Source organism: Danio aesculapii, chromosome 14 (genome assembly GCF_903798145.1).
Source record: "Danio aesculapii chromosome 14, fDanAes4.1, whole genome shotgun sequence".
NCBI classification, from domain to species: Eukaryota; Metazoa; Chordata; class Actinopteri; order Cypriniformes; family Danionidae; genus Danio; species Danio aesculapii.
In genome coordinates this window covers 10,215,797-10,236,275 of record NC_079448.1, presented here as the reverse complement: position 1 = coordinate 10,236,275, position 20,479 = coordinate 10,215,797, and the positions used below count along the sequence as shown (strand labels likewise).

Below are 20,479 nucleotides of genomic sequence, written 5' to 3'. Positions count from 1 at the left end.
TATGAACACCCTTTCATGTTACTGAAGAAGCCATATCATAATGGGTACTACCACTGTGATTCGAGACATTGTTAGCAACAGTCAGACTTTTAAAGAATCCTAAATGGGTACTAAGGGGTCCATTAAATCATGATTCTTTTGTGTAGTTTTCCCTCGTTTTTTGAGTAACCTGACTCAAATGTTTGCAATTGTGAGTTTACATTTTTAATTGTTTCCTCGTTTAGTGAAAGACGTCACGATGTTATTGACATTTTTCTATTAATTGACTACTTCCCGCCGAATCATTTAGCTACATTTGTTGGCCAACAGCTAATAAATAATCGATCCCTCGCTCCGTCAATGATTTCTTAAATAAATAGGCTGCTCCAGCTCCTTGGTCATCTTGCAGTTAAATTCTGCACAAAGGGCTCAAAAGACAGCGATCAAAGTCCACGTTTATTAACCTAAAAATACAGGAAGCTGAGCTCGCACGTATATTACAGTGGTAAAGACACACGGACAGAAACAAGGGGTTTCATCTATCCTACCTTTTTCTGACGACTGTCTTGAACTCCGATACAGATATGATGCCTTTATTCTTTGTCTTGTGTTTGTGTTGGTGTCACATCAGTGGAGCACAGGTAAATATCATGGTTAGTGCATCGTGACGTAAAACGTATTTATTCATATGTAAAGAGGGCTGTTATATCTTCCTTTTCTTTTCAAACGTGTTCACTTTGCGCAACAGAACGTTTACAGAGCAGTTTCAATACCAGACCAGGCTTATTTTGCTGAGACGTTTGATGAAGGTGCGCTGGACAGGTTGGTCTCTCAGTGTACACATACTATACTATTAAAACAATAATTATATACTGAGTTTCTCTTCAGTGTTTCGGCTTTCAAGCAGTGACTTTTAAATTGAACTAAACTCAACTGAACTGAAGCAGTATTTTACTACACTGTAAAAATGTTGCTGCCTAATATTTTTTTTAGTTTAATCCAAAGAACTTTTCTAGTTATCTCAACTTAATCGAATTGACTCAAAATACTAAGTTAAATTTTGTATAATTGAAAAAATGGAGTTGAAACTTGATTAACAAATAAAGACTTTTTGTCATACATTTTTTTTTACAGTATTTTGTCTATATTAAGCTGCTTTGACACAATCTACATTTTTAAAAACCACTATGGAAGTAAAGAGGAATTGAATATATATATTTGTTTATTGTATACGTATCATTATACGTTTTATATTAACCACCTTCTCTTGTTTGCTTTGAAGAAAATGGGTTTTGTCCAAAGCAGTGAAAGATGAGCGGGCGAAACATCTCAGTTATAATGGTATGAATTTTGTGAAATATTTGTTGTTTACATTTATAAGATGTGTAATTATCATTTATATGTTTTATTAATTAACAAATCCCATAGCCTAAATCAGTGTTTCCCAACCCTGTTCCTGAAGGCACACCAACAGTACATATTTTCAACCTCTCCCTAATCAAACACACCTGAATCAGCTTATCATAACATCAGAAGAGACTCCAACACCTGAAGTTAATGGGTCAGAAAAGGGAGACATCCAAAATATGTACTGTTGGTGTGCCTCCAGGAACAGGGTTGGGAAACACTGGCCTAAATGACACAAAATAAATTTTAAATAACTAGCTCTGGTTTGTTGAAACATACAAAACAAATAAAAACTTTGTAATTAAATAAATGTTGTTTAAAAATTGGGTAAAAAGTGAAATCGTTCAATATGTTTGGGTTGTGTTAAATTAATTCCAAATGTATGGTTAAAATTCGATCGACCGATTGATGTTTCTGATTGATTCATGTTTTCCTCGGTATCATATTTAAAGAGTTATTTAATATATTACTGTGAATAACCATAAATTCCCTTTCCCAGAATTCCCTGCTTGACACTTTTTGTTGACATTAATATAGTTCTTTTTATTTTTTTCTCTTGAGTCACGCACATTAGAGTTCTGGTACATCTAATGTTGATAAATAATATCTATTGCACTACTTTAATATTGTGTGTGCATCCATGAAGGTGTTTAGTGTGTGAATGACACTGAGCACCTTCTATAGATTACCAAAGCTGCTTGTCTGCTTGTGGGGAAAGAGGTTTGTGATGTTGTGTTTTTGTCTGTGTAACAAAGTTAGGTTGTGTAGATGTTAGTACTTCAAAACATTGGTGTATGACAAAAAAGACAAAATATGGTAATTTATCATAAAATTTAGAATTGTATTTTACATTCCTACCGTATTTTTAATGGTGAAATTCCGGCAACCACAGCTGCCATTTTTAACCATAAATTTGACATTTATTTTAGTGTACAAATATGAAATACAAGCATGAGGAATACAAACATACACCTTACCTGACAAAAGTCTTGTCGCCTATCCAAGTTTTAAGAACAACAAATAATAACTTGACTTCTAGTTGATCGTTTGGTATCAGAAGTGGCTTATATGAAAGGCAAAGGTCTCTAGATTACGCTTATTTTACCTAAATAAAATATGATCATGCCTTAATTTTTCATTATTTAATTAGGACTGTAAGGTCTGACTTTGCTGAGACAAAAGTCTTGTCACATAACAGAAACAATGTACAGTATAGAATATAAAGTCATGGTGCAATGGAAAAAGATTTAATATTGTGTATGACTCCCATGAGCTTGGAGGACTGCATCCAAACATCTCTGCAATGACTCAAATCACTTATTAATAAAGTCATCTGGAACGGCAAAGAAAGCATTCTTGCAGGACTCCCAGAGTTCATCAAGATTCTTGGGATTCATCTTCAATACCTCCAACTTACCGCAGACATGCTCAATAATGTTCATGTCTGGTGACTGGGCTGGCCAATCCTGGAGAACCTTGACCTTTTGCTTTCAGGAACTTTGATGTGGAGGCTGAATTATGAGAAGGAGCCCTATCCTGCTGAAGAATTTTCCCTCTCCTGTGGTTTGTAATGTAATGGGCAGCTCAAATGTCTGTTGATGTTGCCATCCACTCTGCAGATATCTCACATGCCCCCATACTGAATGTAACCCCAAACCATGATTTTTCCTTCACCAAACTTGACTGATGACTGTGAAAATCTTGGGTTCATGCAGGTTCCAATAGGTCTTCTGCAGTATTTGTGATAATTGGGATGCAGTTCAACAGATGATTCATCTGAAAAATCTACCTTCTGCTGCTTTTGTAAATGATCAACTAGAAGTCAAATTATTATTTGTTGCTCTTACAACTGGGATTTACGACAAGACTTTTGTTAGGTAGTATATGAGTGGTGATTTCATAAATCATAACTTGATTTTAATATGAGTTCATTATGAGTTTTTATTTTAAGGATATTATACAGTTAGTCATTTATTGTAATAAAAAAGGTCTTATTTTGCAAGACTTATTTTGCAAAAAGGATCTGCTAACTGTACTGTATGTTATCTTTCACAAACCTTTATTTTACACAGGGGAATGGGATGTAGAAGAGTCCATTCAACCAAGGCTGTTGGGAAACAAAGGCCTAGTCCTCAAGTCGCCTGGCAGACATCATGCCATATCTGCATACCTGCGGAATATCTATCACTTTAAAGACAAACCTCTTATCTTACAGTAAGATATGTTGATCAAACAGCCATTTTTCTGAAACAAAAATTGCTTAACTAAAGCTTCTGTGCAGGTATGAAGTTTCCTTCCAAAAGGGAATTGACTGTGGTGGAGCCTACATCAAGTTGCTTTCTCAGTCAGATGACCTGCGTTTGGTAACGTCTCACAACATTTCATGAAATAATATACTGTTGTTCACTTGAGAAATTTTAGCTTAATCTTTAGCATCGTTAAAGAGCAAAAAAAAATTTATTTACTCACTATTTACTCACCCTTAAGTGTTTCCAAACCTTTATGAGTTTCTTTCTTCTGTTGAACACAAAAGAAAATATTTTAAAGAAACGTGAAAATCTGTAACCATTTAAAAAAAAAAGTAGAATACTATGGAAGTCAATGGTTACAGGTTTCTTTAAAATATCTTCTTTGTGTTACGAATGATATAAACGAAACGAGCGAGACGAACATATGTGACGATATGAATGAGACGAACGAAATGAGCAAGACAAGCAAAATGAGTGAGACGAGACAAAACGAACAAGACGAATGAAACGAGCGAGACAAGCTAATGAAACGAGCGTGACAATATGAACAAGACAAACAAAACAAGCAAAACGTGAGAAAAAGCGAGATGAGACAAACTAAATGAGCGAGACGAATGAAATGAGCGAGATAAGATGAACAAAACAAACGAGACGAGCAAGACGAACAAATGAACAAATGAATGAGAAAAACTAAACAAGCATGATGATTCGAACAAAAGAAGTGAAACGAGATGAACAAAATGAGCGTGACGATACGAGCGAGATGAACACAACAAGTGAGACGAACAAAAGAGCGAGACAAACAAAACGAGCGATACAATAGAAAGGAAACAAACTAACGAGCGAGATGAATGAAACGAGCAAGACAAGCAAAACGAGCGAGACCAGACAAAACAAACAAGACGAATAAAACGAGCATGACAATATGAACGAGACAAACGAAACGAGCAAAACGAGCGAGACGAGACAATTGAATCGAGCGAGACAAATAAAACGAGCAAGAAGAACGAACGAAACGAAACAAGCGCGACAATATGAACAAAACAAGTGAGATGAGATGAACAAAACAATCGAGATGAGATGAACAAAACAATCGAGATGAGCAAAAAAGAAACAAGACGAACAAATGAATGACTAGAACGAAACAAGCGAGACAAACGTGTTGAGATGAACGAAACAAGTGAAATGAACGAGACAAGCAAAACGAATGTGACGATACGAGCAAGATGAACAAAACGAGAGAGACGAACAAAACGAGCGAGAAACAAAACAAGCGAGACAAGACAAAGGTAACAAACGAGACGAGCAAGACGAGACAAATGAACGAACGAATGAGTTTAACGAAATGAGCGAGACGAATGTGATGAAATGAACAAGAGATGAACGAAACGAGTGAGGTGAATGTGGTGAGATGAACAAGATGAACGAAACAAGTGAAATGAACGAGACGAACAAAACGAGAGTGACGATACGAGCGAGATGAACAAAATGAGCGAAAGGGACAAAACGAGTGAGACAAGACAAAGGAAACAAACGAGACAAGTGAGACGAGACAAATGAACGAACGAATGAGATGAACGAAACGAGAGAGACGAATGTGATGAGATGAGTGAGATGAACGAAACAAGTGAAATGAACGAACGAAAGACAAACGAGACGAACAAACACCAAAAACTTTCAATTTGTTTGTGTTAACAGAATAAAGACTAAAGTCAAACATGTTTGGGAAAAAGTGAAGAGTGAGTAAATGATGACAAGAGTTTTGAATTTTAGTGGAACTATACCTTTAAAACGGGCGTCACGGTGGCGCATTGGGTAGCATGATCGCCTCACAGCAAGGTCACTGGTTCGAGCCTCAGCTGGGTCAGTTGGCATTTCTGTGTGTAGTTTGCATGTTCTTGCATGTAATGAGTGTGCATGGATGTTTTCCAGTGATGGGTTGCAGCTGGGAGGGCATCTGCTGCGTAAAACATATGCTGGATAAGTTGGCGGTTCATTCCGCTGTGGCGATCTCAGATTAATAAATGGACTAAGCCGAAAAGAAAATGAATAAATGAATGAATATACCTTTAAAACCAGATACAAAAATATAATACAGTACAATAATATTACACTGTATGATGACATTAGTGTTGTCATTGTTATTTTAGAGCCAGTTCAGTGATGCCACCCCATACACAATCATGTTTGGTCCAGACAAATGCAGCAGCACGCACAAAATACATTTCATCTTTAGTCATCATAATCCCATCACAAGGACATATGAAGAAAAACATGCTCGCCAACCAGAAATGGACATTAGCGACTATTTTACTGACCAGCAGCCGCATCTCTACACTTTAAGTGAGTAGCCAGTAAACAAACACTGTCTCATTACATGTTCAGTAAGTTAAAGGAACACTGTAGGCTCCTTTAGGGTTTAACAGTTGACATTTAACATTTTTAATTTAATACAGCCAATCTCCGTTTGTTGTAGGAGCACTTTTAGCTTAGCTTAACATAAATCATTGAATTTTATTAGAACATTAGCATTTCACTCCAACATACTTCAAAAAAGTTTCAATAATGGTCCCAGTGAAAGCTTGACTCTTCTATAGTTACACTGTGTACTACAATAATATAAATAATATATCGCTATTTTCTAGGTCATAATTATCAAGGAACTTTGTTACCGTAGCATGGCTGAAGCAGGCACAATGATATTATGCAGCACTGTTACTAAGTTTCCTAGTTGGGGACTATTTTCAGGTGCTGCATAATATTATTGCGCCTGCTACAGCCATGGTACGGCAGCAAAGTTCCTTAATAATTACTCCAGAATCAGAGTATAGTAGAAAATAGCGAACTGTGTAATAGCAACTTCTATTGTTCTTAGTACACAATGTAACTACAGAAGAGGCAAGCTTTGAATAGGAACATTATTGAATTTTTTTTTAAATCTTTGAGCAAGATGCTAATGGTCTAATCCGATTCACAGATTTATGCTAAGCTAAGCTAAAGGTGCTCCCACCAGACTCACAGATTGACTGTATGGATTAAAAAAAGGTCAAACTGACCTATTTGTCAAGACTATGGGAGTTGTATAATAAGCCTATTTCCATAAAAACATGGAGTGATCCTTTAATGTTTTAGTATTTACACAGTATATTTAATTAATACAGTTATTTGCATCTTAAGGTAGATTGGACCGCTTAATTTTTAATAAGAAGTGTCAAGTAAAGTGACGTTCTTGTTGCAATTTTTCTTTATAGACCTATATCCTGACAACACATTTGAGATCCTTGTTGACCTGACGCTGGTTAATAAGGGCAGTCTTTTGGAAGATATGGACAAACCAGTGACATCTTCTGACGAAAAACACAAACAAGAATATTCAACAAATGAAGCCTCTGATCTGAACTTGGAACAACATATCAGGTATGCTGTTTTTATTTACTTAAAGGCCCAATATGTACGATTTTGTCATTAAAATGTTCAAAAACCACTAAAACAGTGTTATATATTTTGCTGCTGTATGCACTTATATTTTTCCAAATGTTTTGAAGAATGTATATATCCACAGAAATAAGCTATTTTAACTAGTGAAACAGACCGTGTCACTTGTGGAAACGCCAAAGACACTTTAATATGTTGTGTTTTATTAGACTGCACAGAGCAGCATTATAACATGCTTCATACTGTCATTATATTTGAATTAGTCTTCCCATTATGTTACATTCTATTCATCAAACTATATTCATCAAACTACGCTTTTGTTTGTTGTTAATACTCACCCCCTAGTGGTGAAAATTACATGTGCCTTTACAGGTACATAAATTGTTTACATTACTAATTTGAGTGACAAGTCTTTTAACATTTAGTCATTTATCTCTTTGAAATATGTGCTAATATTCCTTGAAAATGGTATTATACTGTATTTATACTAGCACTATTTAGATCAAATTATTTTTATGCTTACAGTTATTGGTGTAGTTTGAAGAATGTGCAAACAAGAGTAATTGTGATTCTAGTCTTTAGCAGAAAATTATTTCCGACTTGTATTACCAAATTTGATATGAGGGTGTCAATTTGACATTTAAGCAGTGAACCATAAAATACAGATCATACAGTGCTTAAAATATGGATTATTGATTCATAAGTAGCAACATCTTACTGTAAATTTAGCATGATATTTAGCGTTATTTTATGATAAACCGTTATATTCGTATCTCTTAATACACACAAAACAAACCTTGGCAGAGGTCTAATGTCCAAATGTAATTTGCATGGTGGTTAATTGATTTACAGCCTCTACCTTTACAAGACACACACAGCATAATTAATGTAGTACTTTAAAGCACAAGACTGTGTAAAAACTTCACTCAATTTTAATTTGAGAAAAAGATATTTAAGAAAAAACTGATAAACCTTGAAGACAGACCCTGTAATGCTGTAATGTTAGTTTGTAACAGTGATGTTGGTGTGGGATCAGTTGTCGCAAAAAATAAAAATAAACAAACATTACAAAAATATGTTTGTCACTTGTTTTTAAATGTTTAATCTTGGGCGCCAGACAGAATATCTGTCAAAATACCTTTTAAAGGAAATGTAGCACGGCTAGCTCTCACCACTAGTTACAAATAGTAAACAAAATAAAATAATTAATTAATTAACAAACAATGAGTACCAAAAATACTCAGACAATTGCTGTATTTGTCTAAATAAAGTCTGTATTCGTTAATAATAATAAAAAATACTTTGTATCAACAACAAAAAACAAGCAATATAACAACAATCACAATAGAACACAAAACCCTCGGCACTTATAACCCAAATGAAAGTGAAAGGAAAAAATGCAAATGATTTTAGGCCAGCAGATTCGTGAGATTTTGAAAACGGGAAAATAATAACGATAATAACAATATGGGGACAAAATAAGAGAAATAAAATGAGAATTTGGGGAAAAAAAATTACTCACGGAGGGGAGAGGTCAAGGCAAATGTGAGGGGAATGGCGAATGTGGAGCATATAGTTAATTCTGTATGCTTTTGTTGAAATTATCAGAAAAACTTCATTACCCATGAGGCTGTACATAAATTTCCACCAATCAGAGAATTGTATTGAGAAAAGTGCGCCAAAATAGATCTTTAGCTCCACCCTCTTTTATAAAGCACTAAAAATGATACTCAATAGTAGTTGAGTTTGTATTATGGACACAAAGCTGAAAAGACTGATATTACCTTGGTCTATAAGGAGATTTATGTAAGATAATGTAAAAAATGATTTCCTTTATGATCGATTATTGATTCATTGTCATATAGACATCTGTGTTTTCTTTTCTTTTTTTTTGAAGGGCTACTAAGGCCCAATCCCAATTCTATTTTTGTACCCCTGTCCCTTCCCCTTGGCCCTTGAAACAGAGTGTGAAGGGGAAGGGCTTCAAAACTTGCCCCTAAGAAATGGGACACAACTACAGCACCTGCACACTTCATCATATGACATCTCGATCTCTTGCTTCATATGAGATAAGACAATCATGACTTTTTCAGGAGATCACTGAAGGCAACAACATTATGTTATTATAATGATGTAATGTGGCAATAAGATCATAACAGTACTGTGCATTGACACAGTGGCCATATTCATCTATGTAAACACAAGAAAACAACATTAACATAATAGCAGACACTGTAAAAAGGTCACTCACAGCCACTAGACTTTTCTGACAGGGGATTCAAGTGTCATCGAGTGTCAGAATGTTGTGGGACTGCTGTACAGGAGTTATTTTTAGGGATTATAGATAGCCAAATTTAGCGGTTTTTAAACCATGACGGTAAAACAACAACACTGTTATAAATATTCTTCTTTACCCCTTGAAATTTTCTTACCCCTTGGTTGCGAGTGTGGTCCTGAAAAATCTTTGTTTCAAGGGCTATCTACGCCTTCCCCTTAGCCCTATGCCCAAAGCTAAAGAGAATAAGGACACCCCTGCCCCTTCACGTGAACGTGCAAAACGAGGGGTAAGGGGACGGGGTAAGGGGTAGAATTGGGATTGAGCCAAAGAGAGCTATTGCTTTGTCCATTATTAGCCACTAGGCCACCCAAAACATGCAAAACAATTAGCAATATGGTTTTATTAATGTTAATTGGTATTTGTTTTCATCTTTGGACAGGTCAGATGGTGTAGATGGACTAAGAAATGATTGCACTGAAGCTTCAGTTTGTGAGGGCTCTTCTCGTCCAGCAAATTCAGGCTCTAACAATCCGAAGAACCAACCCAGCACAAACAATATTGATAAGGTGTGCTTGTACTTCAAAAAACCCACCATACTTTAGTAAAGTGTATTATACTGTACATATTATAATATTTACAACACTAATGAATGCTGCTGTACATTCACCGGGCATTTTATTAGATACACCTCACTAGTACCAGGTTGGACCCCCTTCAGAACTGCCTTAATCCTTCCTGGCATAGATTCAACAAGACACTGGAAATATTCCTCAGAGATTTTGATCCATATTGACATGATAGCATCACGCAGTTGCTGCAGATTTGTCTGCTGCACATCCCAAAGGTGCTCTATTGGATTGAGATCTGGTGACTGTGGAGGCCATTTGAGTACAGTTAACTCATTGTCATGTTCAAGAAACCAGTCTGAGATGATTCACGCTTTATGACATGGCACGTTATCCTGCTGGAAGCAGCCATCAGAAGACAGGTACACTGTGGTCATAAAGGAATGGACATGGTCAGCAACAATACTTAGGTAGGCTGTGGTGTTGACACGATGCTCAATTGGTACTAAAATATCCCCCACACCATTACACCACCACCACCAGCCTGACCAGTTGATATAAGGCAGGATGGATCCATGCTTTCATGTTGTTGACGCCAAATTCTGACCCTACCATCCAAATGTCGCAGCAGAAATCGAGACTCATCAGACCAGGCAACGTTTTTCCAATCTTCTATTGTCCAATTTTGGCAAGCCTGTGTGAATTGTAGCCTCAGTTTCCTGTTATTAGCTGACAGGAGTGGCGCCCGATGTGGCCTTCTGCTGCTGTAGCCCATCTGCCTCAAGGTTGGAGGTGTTGTGTGTTCAGAGATGCTCTTCTGCATACCTCGGTTGTAACCGTAAATCCTAGACATGGTTGTGCGTGAAAATCACAGTAGATCAGCAGTTTCTGAAATACTCAGACCAGCCCGTCTGGCACCAACAACCATGCCACATTCAAAGTCACTTAATTTACCTTTCTTCCCCATTCTGATGCTCAGTTTAAACTGCAGCAGATCGTCTTGACCTTGTCTACATGTCTAAAGGTATTGAGTTGCTGCCATGTGATTGGCTGATTAGAAATTTGCGTTAACAAACAGTTGTACTTAATAAAGTGGCTGGTGAGTGTATACATAGCATTAACTATAGTGAATTAATACAATGTTATAATTATGGTAGTTTTTAATATAGTAAACTGTGGTGTATTGTAGTATAATATACCTAATAGTTATAAAAAGTACATTCATTCATTTTCTATTCGTCTTAGTCCCTTTATTAATCAGCGGTCGCCACAGCGGAATGAACCGCCAACTTATCCAGCATATGTTTTATGCAGCGGATGTCCTTCCAGCTGCAACCCAACACTGGGAAACATCCATGCACACTTATTCACACACATACACTACGGACAATTTTAGCCCACCCAATTCACCTATAGCGCATTTCTTTGGAGTTGTGGGGGTAACCGGAGCACCCGGAGGAAACCCACGCCAACACGAGGAGAACATGCAAACTCCACACAGAAACACCAACTGACCCAGCCGAGGCTCGAATCAGCGACTTTCTTGCTGTGAGGTGAATGTGCTACCTACTACGCCACCGTGCAGCCCTCTAAAAACTACAGTATTAGGCAATTTGTTCGAAGTACTATTCAAGTACTTTACTATAGGATGGTTGAAAAACACTCTAGTATTTACTATAAATTACTCTATTATTTCTTTTCACTTGTTTTCATCTCGTTTGCAGAACATCGTTGTCTTTTGTGTTTATTTCTTTGTAGGACAACAAGGGAAAGCAGCAGTTCACAATGAGCCCCATTGCTGCTGTGGGTTTTGAGCTTTGGTCCCTGACGGGAGATGTGATGTTTGATAATATCTTGCTTTGTGATGATCTGGAAGTAGCCAAACGGTGGACAGAAGACACATGGGGCCAGAGACAGACAGTAAGCAGTCGTATAACAGTCCCATGGTACTATTTACTGTATTTTATGATCCAATCTTGAAAAATCCCACTTGCATGTAGCTTCGACCTTCCCTGAGGATTAACATTTAGGCCTTGATAGCTTGTTCAGGTGTGTTTGATTAGAGTTGGGGCTTGGAGCAGTATTCTGTTTTTCAATTCATATTTGTGGTCAGTGGGTTGCTCTAACAGTTGACATGTTGTAATTCATTTTTAACCATTTGAAATAGCATGTCTTTCATTTAGCATGTAGCACTTTAAGCACACTAAAACAATCTGCTCACCAATTTTGAATCTTGTGAAGGCAAAATGTGGAGGAATGGTAATCATGTGTAGGACATAACACTGAGGCATGGACTCAGCAGCAGATTCCTTAAAGTCTGTGTTCATTTGAATCATTCTGATTCTGATTCATGCACATTAACACGTTTAAATAAATAGCAGTGCACATAGACTGTAAAATATATGTACGTAGTATCTGTGACGTCACCCATAGGTTTCTGAAGAACACAAAAGAAGCTACTAGTAGGCGTGGCCAACCATCGCCATTTTGTTTGTGCGTCATCGCACTAACTGAGGGATACCAAATAAGGGCAAAGAGGCGGAGCGTGAACGGAGCTACAGATGCATGATGGCACTCTGCTCAGTGTTGCCAGATATTGCGTTTTTGAATTTATTTTTGCGGAAAAAAAATGACATAGACGCAGTGTTGCCAAATTGGGCTTTTTCCTGCCCAATTGGGCGGTTTTGAATTTATTTTTGCGGCTAAAAAAGGACATAGGCGGGTACAGAAAATTTGGGCGGTTTTTCAGTGTGATTTGAGCGTGAATTCGGCGACTGTTACAATTAAGTGCACACAGCATGCCATATTATCTGATAATTGTAAGAAATAATAAAATTGTTAAGAAATAATAATTAATTGTAAGAAATAATAAAGGGCAACTGACTGTGTAAAGCCACATAAAACAACACCAAAATACGATAAATATGCCAAGATCAGCAGCTAATTAGCGGGAAACAGCTGAGGTGAAGTGAGGACGACCTAGCTGTCACTCAAGTGGCCACGCCCTTAATTATGCAAACTTAATATAACCTAATATAAAGGAAACAGATGAGTTATAAAATTCACCCCCTTACAGTTGTCATGAAGGGTAATATCAGCTATATGAACCAAAATCGTTCTTTGTACCATGCTGTAAACACCCTTTTTTCTGATGTAAAGTTAGCCATTCTAAAGCAGGTCGCACACCAGAAGCGCCGCCGCTCGCTTCTAAAAATAGGTTTCTATCAGGGTACACACACTGGCGTCGCAAGTCGGCGGCTGTCCGCGGCGCCCAGCCACGACTCAGGACAATGTTCATTTCTCTGCCGGGCCACAGAGCGCCATCTGATTAGTTTCATGTTAAATATCATGCGAATGTCCGCGCCTGGTGTGTGATACTTTTAACTTTCATGTGCGCACCGTGTCGCGGCACCGAGCGGCCCTTCCGGTGTGCGACCTGCTTAAGAGTGGGCTCAATAGAAATTTGCTCCATATGGATCCAGGACTAGCGGAATTTCGATGAATTGCAGTTTCAGTTACTTCCGTATTGGCTTCCCGAGGGAGAGCTGAGGGTTGCAGCTTGGCAGTGCATAAATCATCAATTCACATTGTCCTCTTGTAGCCTGGAATCATTGAAAAGCTGTTGATGGCGACTGTCAAGCGGCCTTGGCTCTGGGGGGTCTATGTCTTCACTGTGGGCCTTCCCATCATCCTCTTTGTTAGCTTAATGTGGCCTGATAAGGTAAATAAACATCTGATCATTTTCATACGCAACCGAACACATAATTAACTAAACGCTGTTGATATTGCGCATTTCAGCGGTTTGGACCACCAGATCAAGACTATTACTATAAAAAAACAGATGAGCCCCAGACAGATGGACCTCAGGATGTGGAGGAGCATGTCACTCATAATCACAGTGAGAAAGCTGATTAAAGTATTTGCAAAACTACATTGCTTAATTCTGAATATTTATGACTTCCTTTCTTTTTTGTGTGTTTGTCAGGTGAAAATCAAAGAGTCAAAACTAAAAGCAGAGCGGTCAAGAGGGCTCCAAGAAACGCTGATGTAACAAGTTAACAGTACAGTAAGTAACAGTAAATGTATCTCACACATGCAGGTCACATAACGACAGTGTTGGAAAGGTTACTTAAAAAAATGTAATATGGTATATACACAGCTAGTGTTTTTCCCATACCGACTTCACATGGTTCCTTTTACAGCATCGATGTTGTAATGTAATTGAAATATAATCAGTTAAATAGACTTAAGCATTCATTTAGTTGTTTAGGAGTAAAACGAGATAAAAAGCTGTATAAATGTGCCATCAATAGCAGCAGGCTCGCTGTAATGATTCGTCACAGGGACTGGGATCCATCTTCCAGGCTTTTATAGGGTATACGCAAAGCTAGTGTTGTTCCCATACTGATAAACTTCCGGTGACCTTTTATTGTGAGTTTTTTTCCATTTTATACGGTTCCTTTTACAGCATAGATGTTGTAATGTAATTAAAAGTCCATCAGTTAAATAGACTTTGCCATTCATTTAGTTGCTCAAGCGTAAAACAAGACAAAAAGCCGTTTACTCGCACGCGCCTGTCAGAATCGGCAGGCTAGCGCAGAAGCTCCATTGAATATACTGGGGTAAAATAAATGCTCATATTATAAAGACATGGCAGGGGAAAATGTAATTTACTGCTGTGCTTCTTGTACAATCTGAGACCCACTTTATATCTGATATCACTCAGCCAGTGGAGATCGCTGATTTTTAAAGAAAACAGACCTTAAACGCGCCATTTTTGCAATGGCATACAGTTCACCGGAAACGCTTAACCCAGGTTACTGGCAAATTAAAAGTCCTATTAGCATACTTCGGCATATACCCTATTAAGATCGTTGTCAGAAAGGCAGTGGTGAGGGACCGGCGTACACAATAAAGTAGCGTGAACAGAATCATGGTCAAACAACAGGCTAATAGTCAGGGCTGGCGGCAAACAATCTGAGTATGAGATCCGAATAAGCAGTACAATAGGCAGGCAGCAAACAATCATAAACAATAGGAAGGCAGGGTAACATCAGGAAAGCCAAAACAGGGTATAAATGCTCAAAATTGTCAACGAGATGCAAACAAGACTTCACATACCATATATTGACATCAGTTTCTGTCTCTGTATGTGCTTTCCACACACTTTTGGACGTGATATGTGAACGGCCCTTATGAAATTATGTTTAAAAATGTCTTGAAAAAAAATTATCTTCATTAAACAGCATTTAAAAATGAAAAAGATTGAACATTAATTATTGTTTAATGAGAGAGGGATGATAATTTCGCCTTTAACTTCAGTTTGACTGTATTTAATGCTCATTATATAAAGATTTCATGTCAGTGACTCTAACAGTTTTGCAATTTTCTCAGGATTGAATTATGATTTATGTGTATACATTTATGAAGGTTGTCAGGCTAAATCGCTAACTTTATCTCATTCTTTCATTTTCACAGCTCTGTCACAAACTTCAGCTCAGTGACCTTACAGACATTTCATCATCGATCGTCAGTCAACTGGTTTAATAGTATGAAATGCTGACGTTCTCATATCAGATACATACGGTGCCCTTGCAGAAACATTCAGCTCTCCATTTATTTAAAGCAGCATTGACTGTTTTATCACTGAACTGTCCAGTAGGTATATAGAAATAAAATAATATCATTCCAGTGTGATTCTCTGAAGAGAAATGATCCTCGTTACAGAACATCGGTTATGATTTTCAATCATTATTTAGGGAAGAACGTAAAGCTATTTATCATTTAAAAGGGATGATGTTTGGTATAACCGCACTTAAAAATGACACATTTACAATTGTGATTATCCTATAAACCCTGTATCATCATCTCTGAGTTTCTCTGTCTGCCCCTCAGGCTGAAAAAAAGACTTATAGTTAATAGATTTAAGTTCTCATTAAATGCATGAGAGTTGAAGGTGCAGTGTGTAGGATTGACAAATGGTTGAATTAGGTTTTGCAGCCCAAATTCAAAACACTAGAGGGCTTTTTTACCACTCTGCCCCAAGCTAAAAGGAATATTTTCCCTGTTAAAAGGAGTCTTTTCCTATCCTTCAACAACAGCGACACCTTGGGGTGTAACGGACGAACTGATCATGTTCCACACGTTGGAACGCACCTGACCTGCAGATTAAATTTTTATGTTTAAATTGTAGATTTTTCCAAGTGATCGCCTCCCGCATCATTCAAATCACACATATGAAAGAATTTTGGCTTTCCTCTGTAATATATAATGATGCTGAAAGAAGTTATGGTGGGACCTAAATGCTTTCTTAGGTTATTAAAGGTGTCACTGTTTGTTTAGCCTGCATTAATGCATTCAGTGTAAAGCTTCACAATTAAACATTGAAAGATCGTGATCTCAAGTCAAACTCATGCAACCTAAATTAGGCCTATAAACGATAATGATTTGCGTATTTTTATTAATCCTTCGATGCGCTGCATTCAAATCTGCGTTTGATCGAGAAAGAGATTTATATTTGACACTTTTCAGTTAGTTACAGTCAGTTAGTTACAAACAATCAAATAACACAGAAGTGCTGATAACAGGTTATAGTTCAGATATAAACACTGACGTTGATGGTAAAGATTAAAATCACACTTTAGTGATGCTGTTCAATGTTTTAACCAATAGGTGGCGACAAACCAACATTAAAAATATATCACTGAACGGGTCTTCAAAAATAATACATCGAGAATTATTTAATCATTCATTGAAAATGAGACAAAAAAATAAATATGATGTGTTGCAAAAGATTAAAATGTTACATTTCTACATTTAGCATCATCAGCAACAGTAGCAAAGATCATTTTTCACAGTACTGAATATTTCACTTTGTTTTTATTCAGGCGGTTATTTCTTGATTTTTATTTTTTATTAAAATTGCAGGTTCTCAGTTCTGTTTGTTAAAACCAAAGCTTTCTTCCAGTAATGTTTTTGTAATAAATGGAAAGCAAATTATATTTGTCTCTTTTATACTGATCTGAAAAATGGTCCGATCCGTGACTAAAAAACTCACGCGATCTCACGGCAACTCTTAACTTTTTGATTTAGTGGCTAATTCGTATGAATTCTTACAATCTAATTCGTACAATTTAAGTATTGGGGTAATTTGCTCATCACCCAATGATGGTTGGGGTTAGGGGTGGGGTTAAGTGCCACGCCTCCTTTTTTAAATCATACATTTTCGTATGACTGAACTCACACAAATTAGCCACTAAACTGACAAAACATAAAATACTTACGTTTCCTCATGAGTTCAGGCTGAAAAAACTTTAATGTGATCCGAACCGTAAGATTTGATCCGTTACACTAGCGACACCTGAAATTTCAATTTTAGAAACTTGTTCTGCGACATTGCAGCTGAATAACAGCATACAGTACATTAATAATGATCGCCTCAGGTACTAATTATGTGCTTTATTCAGTGTTAAATGCTAACGTTACCAATGTGTGTTTGAATACCATTTTACCTGACATTTATTGCCATACTGAAAGCAGCTGCAGATTTACGTCAGATCTCATGAAGCTTATTATTAATTAGAGTATATATTTTATAATTTTTGCGCTTCTGAATAGCTGTATTTAAAAATTCTGTCATGTTACATCTGGTGCAGACAGTAAAATTGCTGGAGTCTTGTCATATCGCGTGTTGTTATGACACAGTGTAACAGTGTAAGCTGCTCGACTAATACTTATCTTTGTAATATTTATATTATTAGCTAATTAAAAAAACCCTCATGTCGATTTTTATACCTCTGAATCGCAGAATTAGCATTTTCAGCCTTCAAGACTAAAATAATATACGCTGTTTATCCACCAAGGCAACCCTGAGTTGTGAAATCTAATTGGTTAAATGTGCAGTGGGAACACACTGGGGACTTCAGCATTGTTTTCAGATAAACTGTTCACTTGGCATGTTTCTTAACTATCTGCAAACATATTATGGTTCTTTTATGTTTTAGTTGAGACAAAAACTTACAGCACTTTTAACCAAAATGAAAAGCAGTTACAAATTGCCATGTTTTTGTGTTATGTCCAGTTTAATCTAGTTCAGGGGTGCCCAAACTTTTTCTTATGAAGAGCCAAAATCCAAACTTGACTGAGGGTGGTGGGCCGAAGCGAAATACCAAACTGTATTAAATTAAAGGGCACCTATGGTGTAAAATCTACATGGACAGACATGTGTGTAGGTATAGTGTATAAACAGTCATACCGGGGTGATATAAACACAGCCAGTATTTTTTTTGTTTTCTTTTTCAATTTAACAACATAAAAACAGGGCCAATTGGAGTGGTTTTGAGACCGTCCGCAACTTGATGTAGGAGTGCGGTCTAATAAAATAAAGGTATAATAAATAATCTGATGGGTGTTTTAAAAATTTTTTTAAAGATTTATTTTTGCCCTTTTTAGATAGGACAGTATTTAGACAGGAAGCGAAGTTGGAGAGAGAGAGAGAAGGGGGTAGGGAAATGTCCTCGAGCTGGGTTTCAAACTCAGGATGCCCTGACGTGCTACTGCACCATATGTTGATGCGCTAACCACTAGGCTATTGCGCCAACCTGATGTGGTTTTTGAGCTGAAACTTTACAGACACATTCTGGTGACACAAAAGACTTAAATCTGGAAAAAGGGGTAACCTAGTGCCCTTTAAAGTTGCCATGGTAACTTCCTAATTTAATAAAAAAAAAAAATATATATATATATATATATATAAAACTTTAATTGTATCAATAATTATATATATATTCATTTCATAATGCAGTTCTTACAATAAAACCATAAACTCATTTATAACTCAATGGAATTAAATGCTTTTTTTATTTACAAAAACAATAGATTTTCACTTTATTAGTGTCCCAATAGTGTTTTTAGCAACGTGCCACAGATATATATCTGTCAACATCTAAAGAAATGTGTTTTAGGGTTTAATGACCCTTTAAAAATCTGATTAGTTCACATTTTATTAAAACATTTAGTTTCAGTTTTGCTTTTTTTTTGTAGCTCAGTTATTAAACAAGCAAACAAAATGTTATGTAAACTTAGAAATCATGATCTCTGTTTGAGGGATTCACCACAACCTTCATCATTTGTCCATCTCTTCTCTGATTGATTGACAGGTCAAATCAAGGGTTACCATGGGCCAACTTTAGCCCGCGGGTCTCTGGTCTAACTCCTCAGAAAGAATCAGGTGTGATGATGGAACAATTTTCATAAATTTGCTTGGAAAGAGCATGGATTGTGAAAGTGCTACACAAATAAAACCAATACTCATCTAAAATGTAGGAAGTAACTTAATCCACAAAAACATATGGGCATTGTTGTTTATTTAAGCTGTACACATCATTACAAAATGTACATTCCGGGTGTCATTTGTATATACCAACATGTTGGGAGAAAAATGTATGGTGAGTTCAATTATTGACATTATATTCACACATCTTGTTCATACTCTCAGCTTATTCCATTCAATACTTGCGCGTATCTGTATATAATTATCCATCATGTTAGTTTACTCTGTTACCATTGTATGTAATGTGATTACTGCATGTATTGTTTGTCTTTTGTTGCAACTCTGCTCATTTTAGAGAAAAAAAGGTGTGCTGAAGAATCAAGAAAATATCAGCGCAAAATTAGAATAATGATCTTAAAATCTGCTTTATTTTCTTGATGCTTAATATACTTTAATCTTTATTTGATTTTGGGATAAGCATGTTATTAACAGGTTATGAGGTTCACCCACAACAAACGCTACTCAACACAATCAATCAATCACAAGCCATCGAAGTGATTGACTTTAGTAAAGTCTGTAGAATATAAACTTGGTATAAGAACAAGGGACCATGGCGTTCCCTTTAGTATAACTATAATAAGAAAGATTAACATATAAACAGTGTATATCCAATCCTAACTAAAAGAAACATCAGTGGTCATTATTTTTAGAAATCAGGAATCAGCTACAATGTCAAGAAGTGATACTTTAGTAAAAGCGCTGCCTTAACAGCACCAAATTGACTTGATATAATAAAAACGGTTGACTTTATTTAGTAATTTGGAAGTTATGTTGACTTAATTTTTATAATTATGCACAGTTCATTTACTTGATCAGTTTAGGGTAATGGGTTTACCCACTTTTTAAAGTAAAGTCAACTAATCGCTTCAAAAACAACAGGTTTACTCATTATTTTAATGTAAAGTCAACTCAAATTTTTAAAGTCTATGATCTCCTGCTTTAATACATCAACAGCGCTGATATCAATTGGTTTAAATGATTTAGCCAAAAACCAATAGTAATTGACTGGCCCTCATGTCATTTCAGTAAACCGTTACTTTCTTACGTGAAACACAGAGATGTTTAGCAGATATACACTGCTTTTCACCATGCTGTAGAGCAGAATGCGGATTAAACTGGTGTATCATAAAGGTAGTCCATCACACACACACACAGTTGTTTATATGACAACCTATATTTGACATACTACTTATCCTCTCCATATGCACCAGACAACTTCTCATAAGCACCCCAT

The 20,479-nt window shown here is 36.6% G+C and overlaps 1 protein-coding gene across 2 annotated transcripts; it reads left to right on the top strand.

Moving 5' to 3' along the window:
• The first annotated feature begins 458 nt into the window (after positions 1 to 458).
• si:ch211-274f20.2 (calnexin) lies at positions 459 to 19,983 on the top strand. 2 transcript variants are annotated; one of them, XM_056471910.1, is made up of 13 exons: positions 459 to 620; positions 728 to 801; positions 1,262 to 1,320; positions 3,459 to 3,600; positions 3,668 to 3,749; positions 5,786 to 5,978; positions 6,887 to 7,052; positions 9,788 to 9,914; positions 11,673 to 11,834; positions 13,516 to 13,635; positions 13,713 to 13,812; positions 13,900 to 13,980; positions 19,073 to 19,983. In XM_056471910.1, the coding sequence occupies exons 1-12, from the start codon at positions 564 to 566 to the stop codon at positions 13,971 to 13,973; spliced, it is 1,356 nt and encodes a 451-aa protein (XP_056327885.1). In that variant the 5' UTR covers positions 459 to 563; the 3' UTR covers positions 13,974 to 13,980; positions 19,073 to 19,983. The 2 variants fall into 2 exon arrangements, with proteins under 2 accessions (XP_056327885.1, XP_056327883.1); XM_056471908.1 differs by lacking the exon at positions 19,073 to 19,983 and adding an exon at positions 15,393 to 15,605.
• Positions 19,984 to 20,479: the final 496 nt, after the last annotated feature.

Coding starts and splice junctions, on each gene's coding strand:
- si:ch211-274f20.2 (XM_056471910.1), top strand. CDS start 564: ATGATGCCTTTATTCTTTGTCTTGTGTTTGTGTTGGTGTCACATCAGT. Junction 3,750..5,785: donor AGTCAGATGACCTGCGTTTG/GTAACGTCTCAC, acceptor TTGTTATTTTAG/AGCCAGTTCAGTGATGCCAC. Junction 7,053..9,787: donor AACTTGGAACAACATATCAG/GTATGCTGTTTT, acceptor ATCTTTGGACAG/GTCAGATGGTGTAGATGGAC.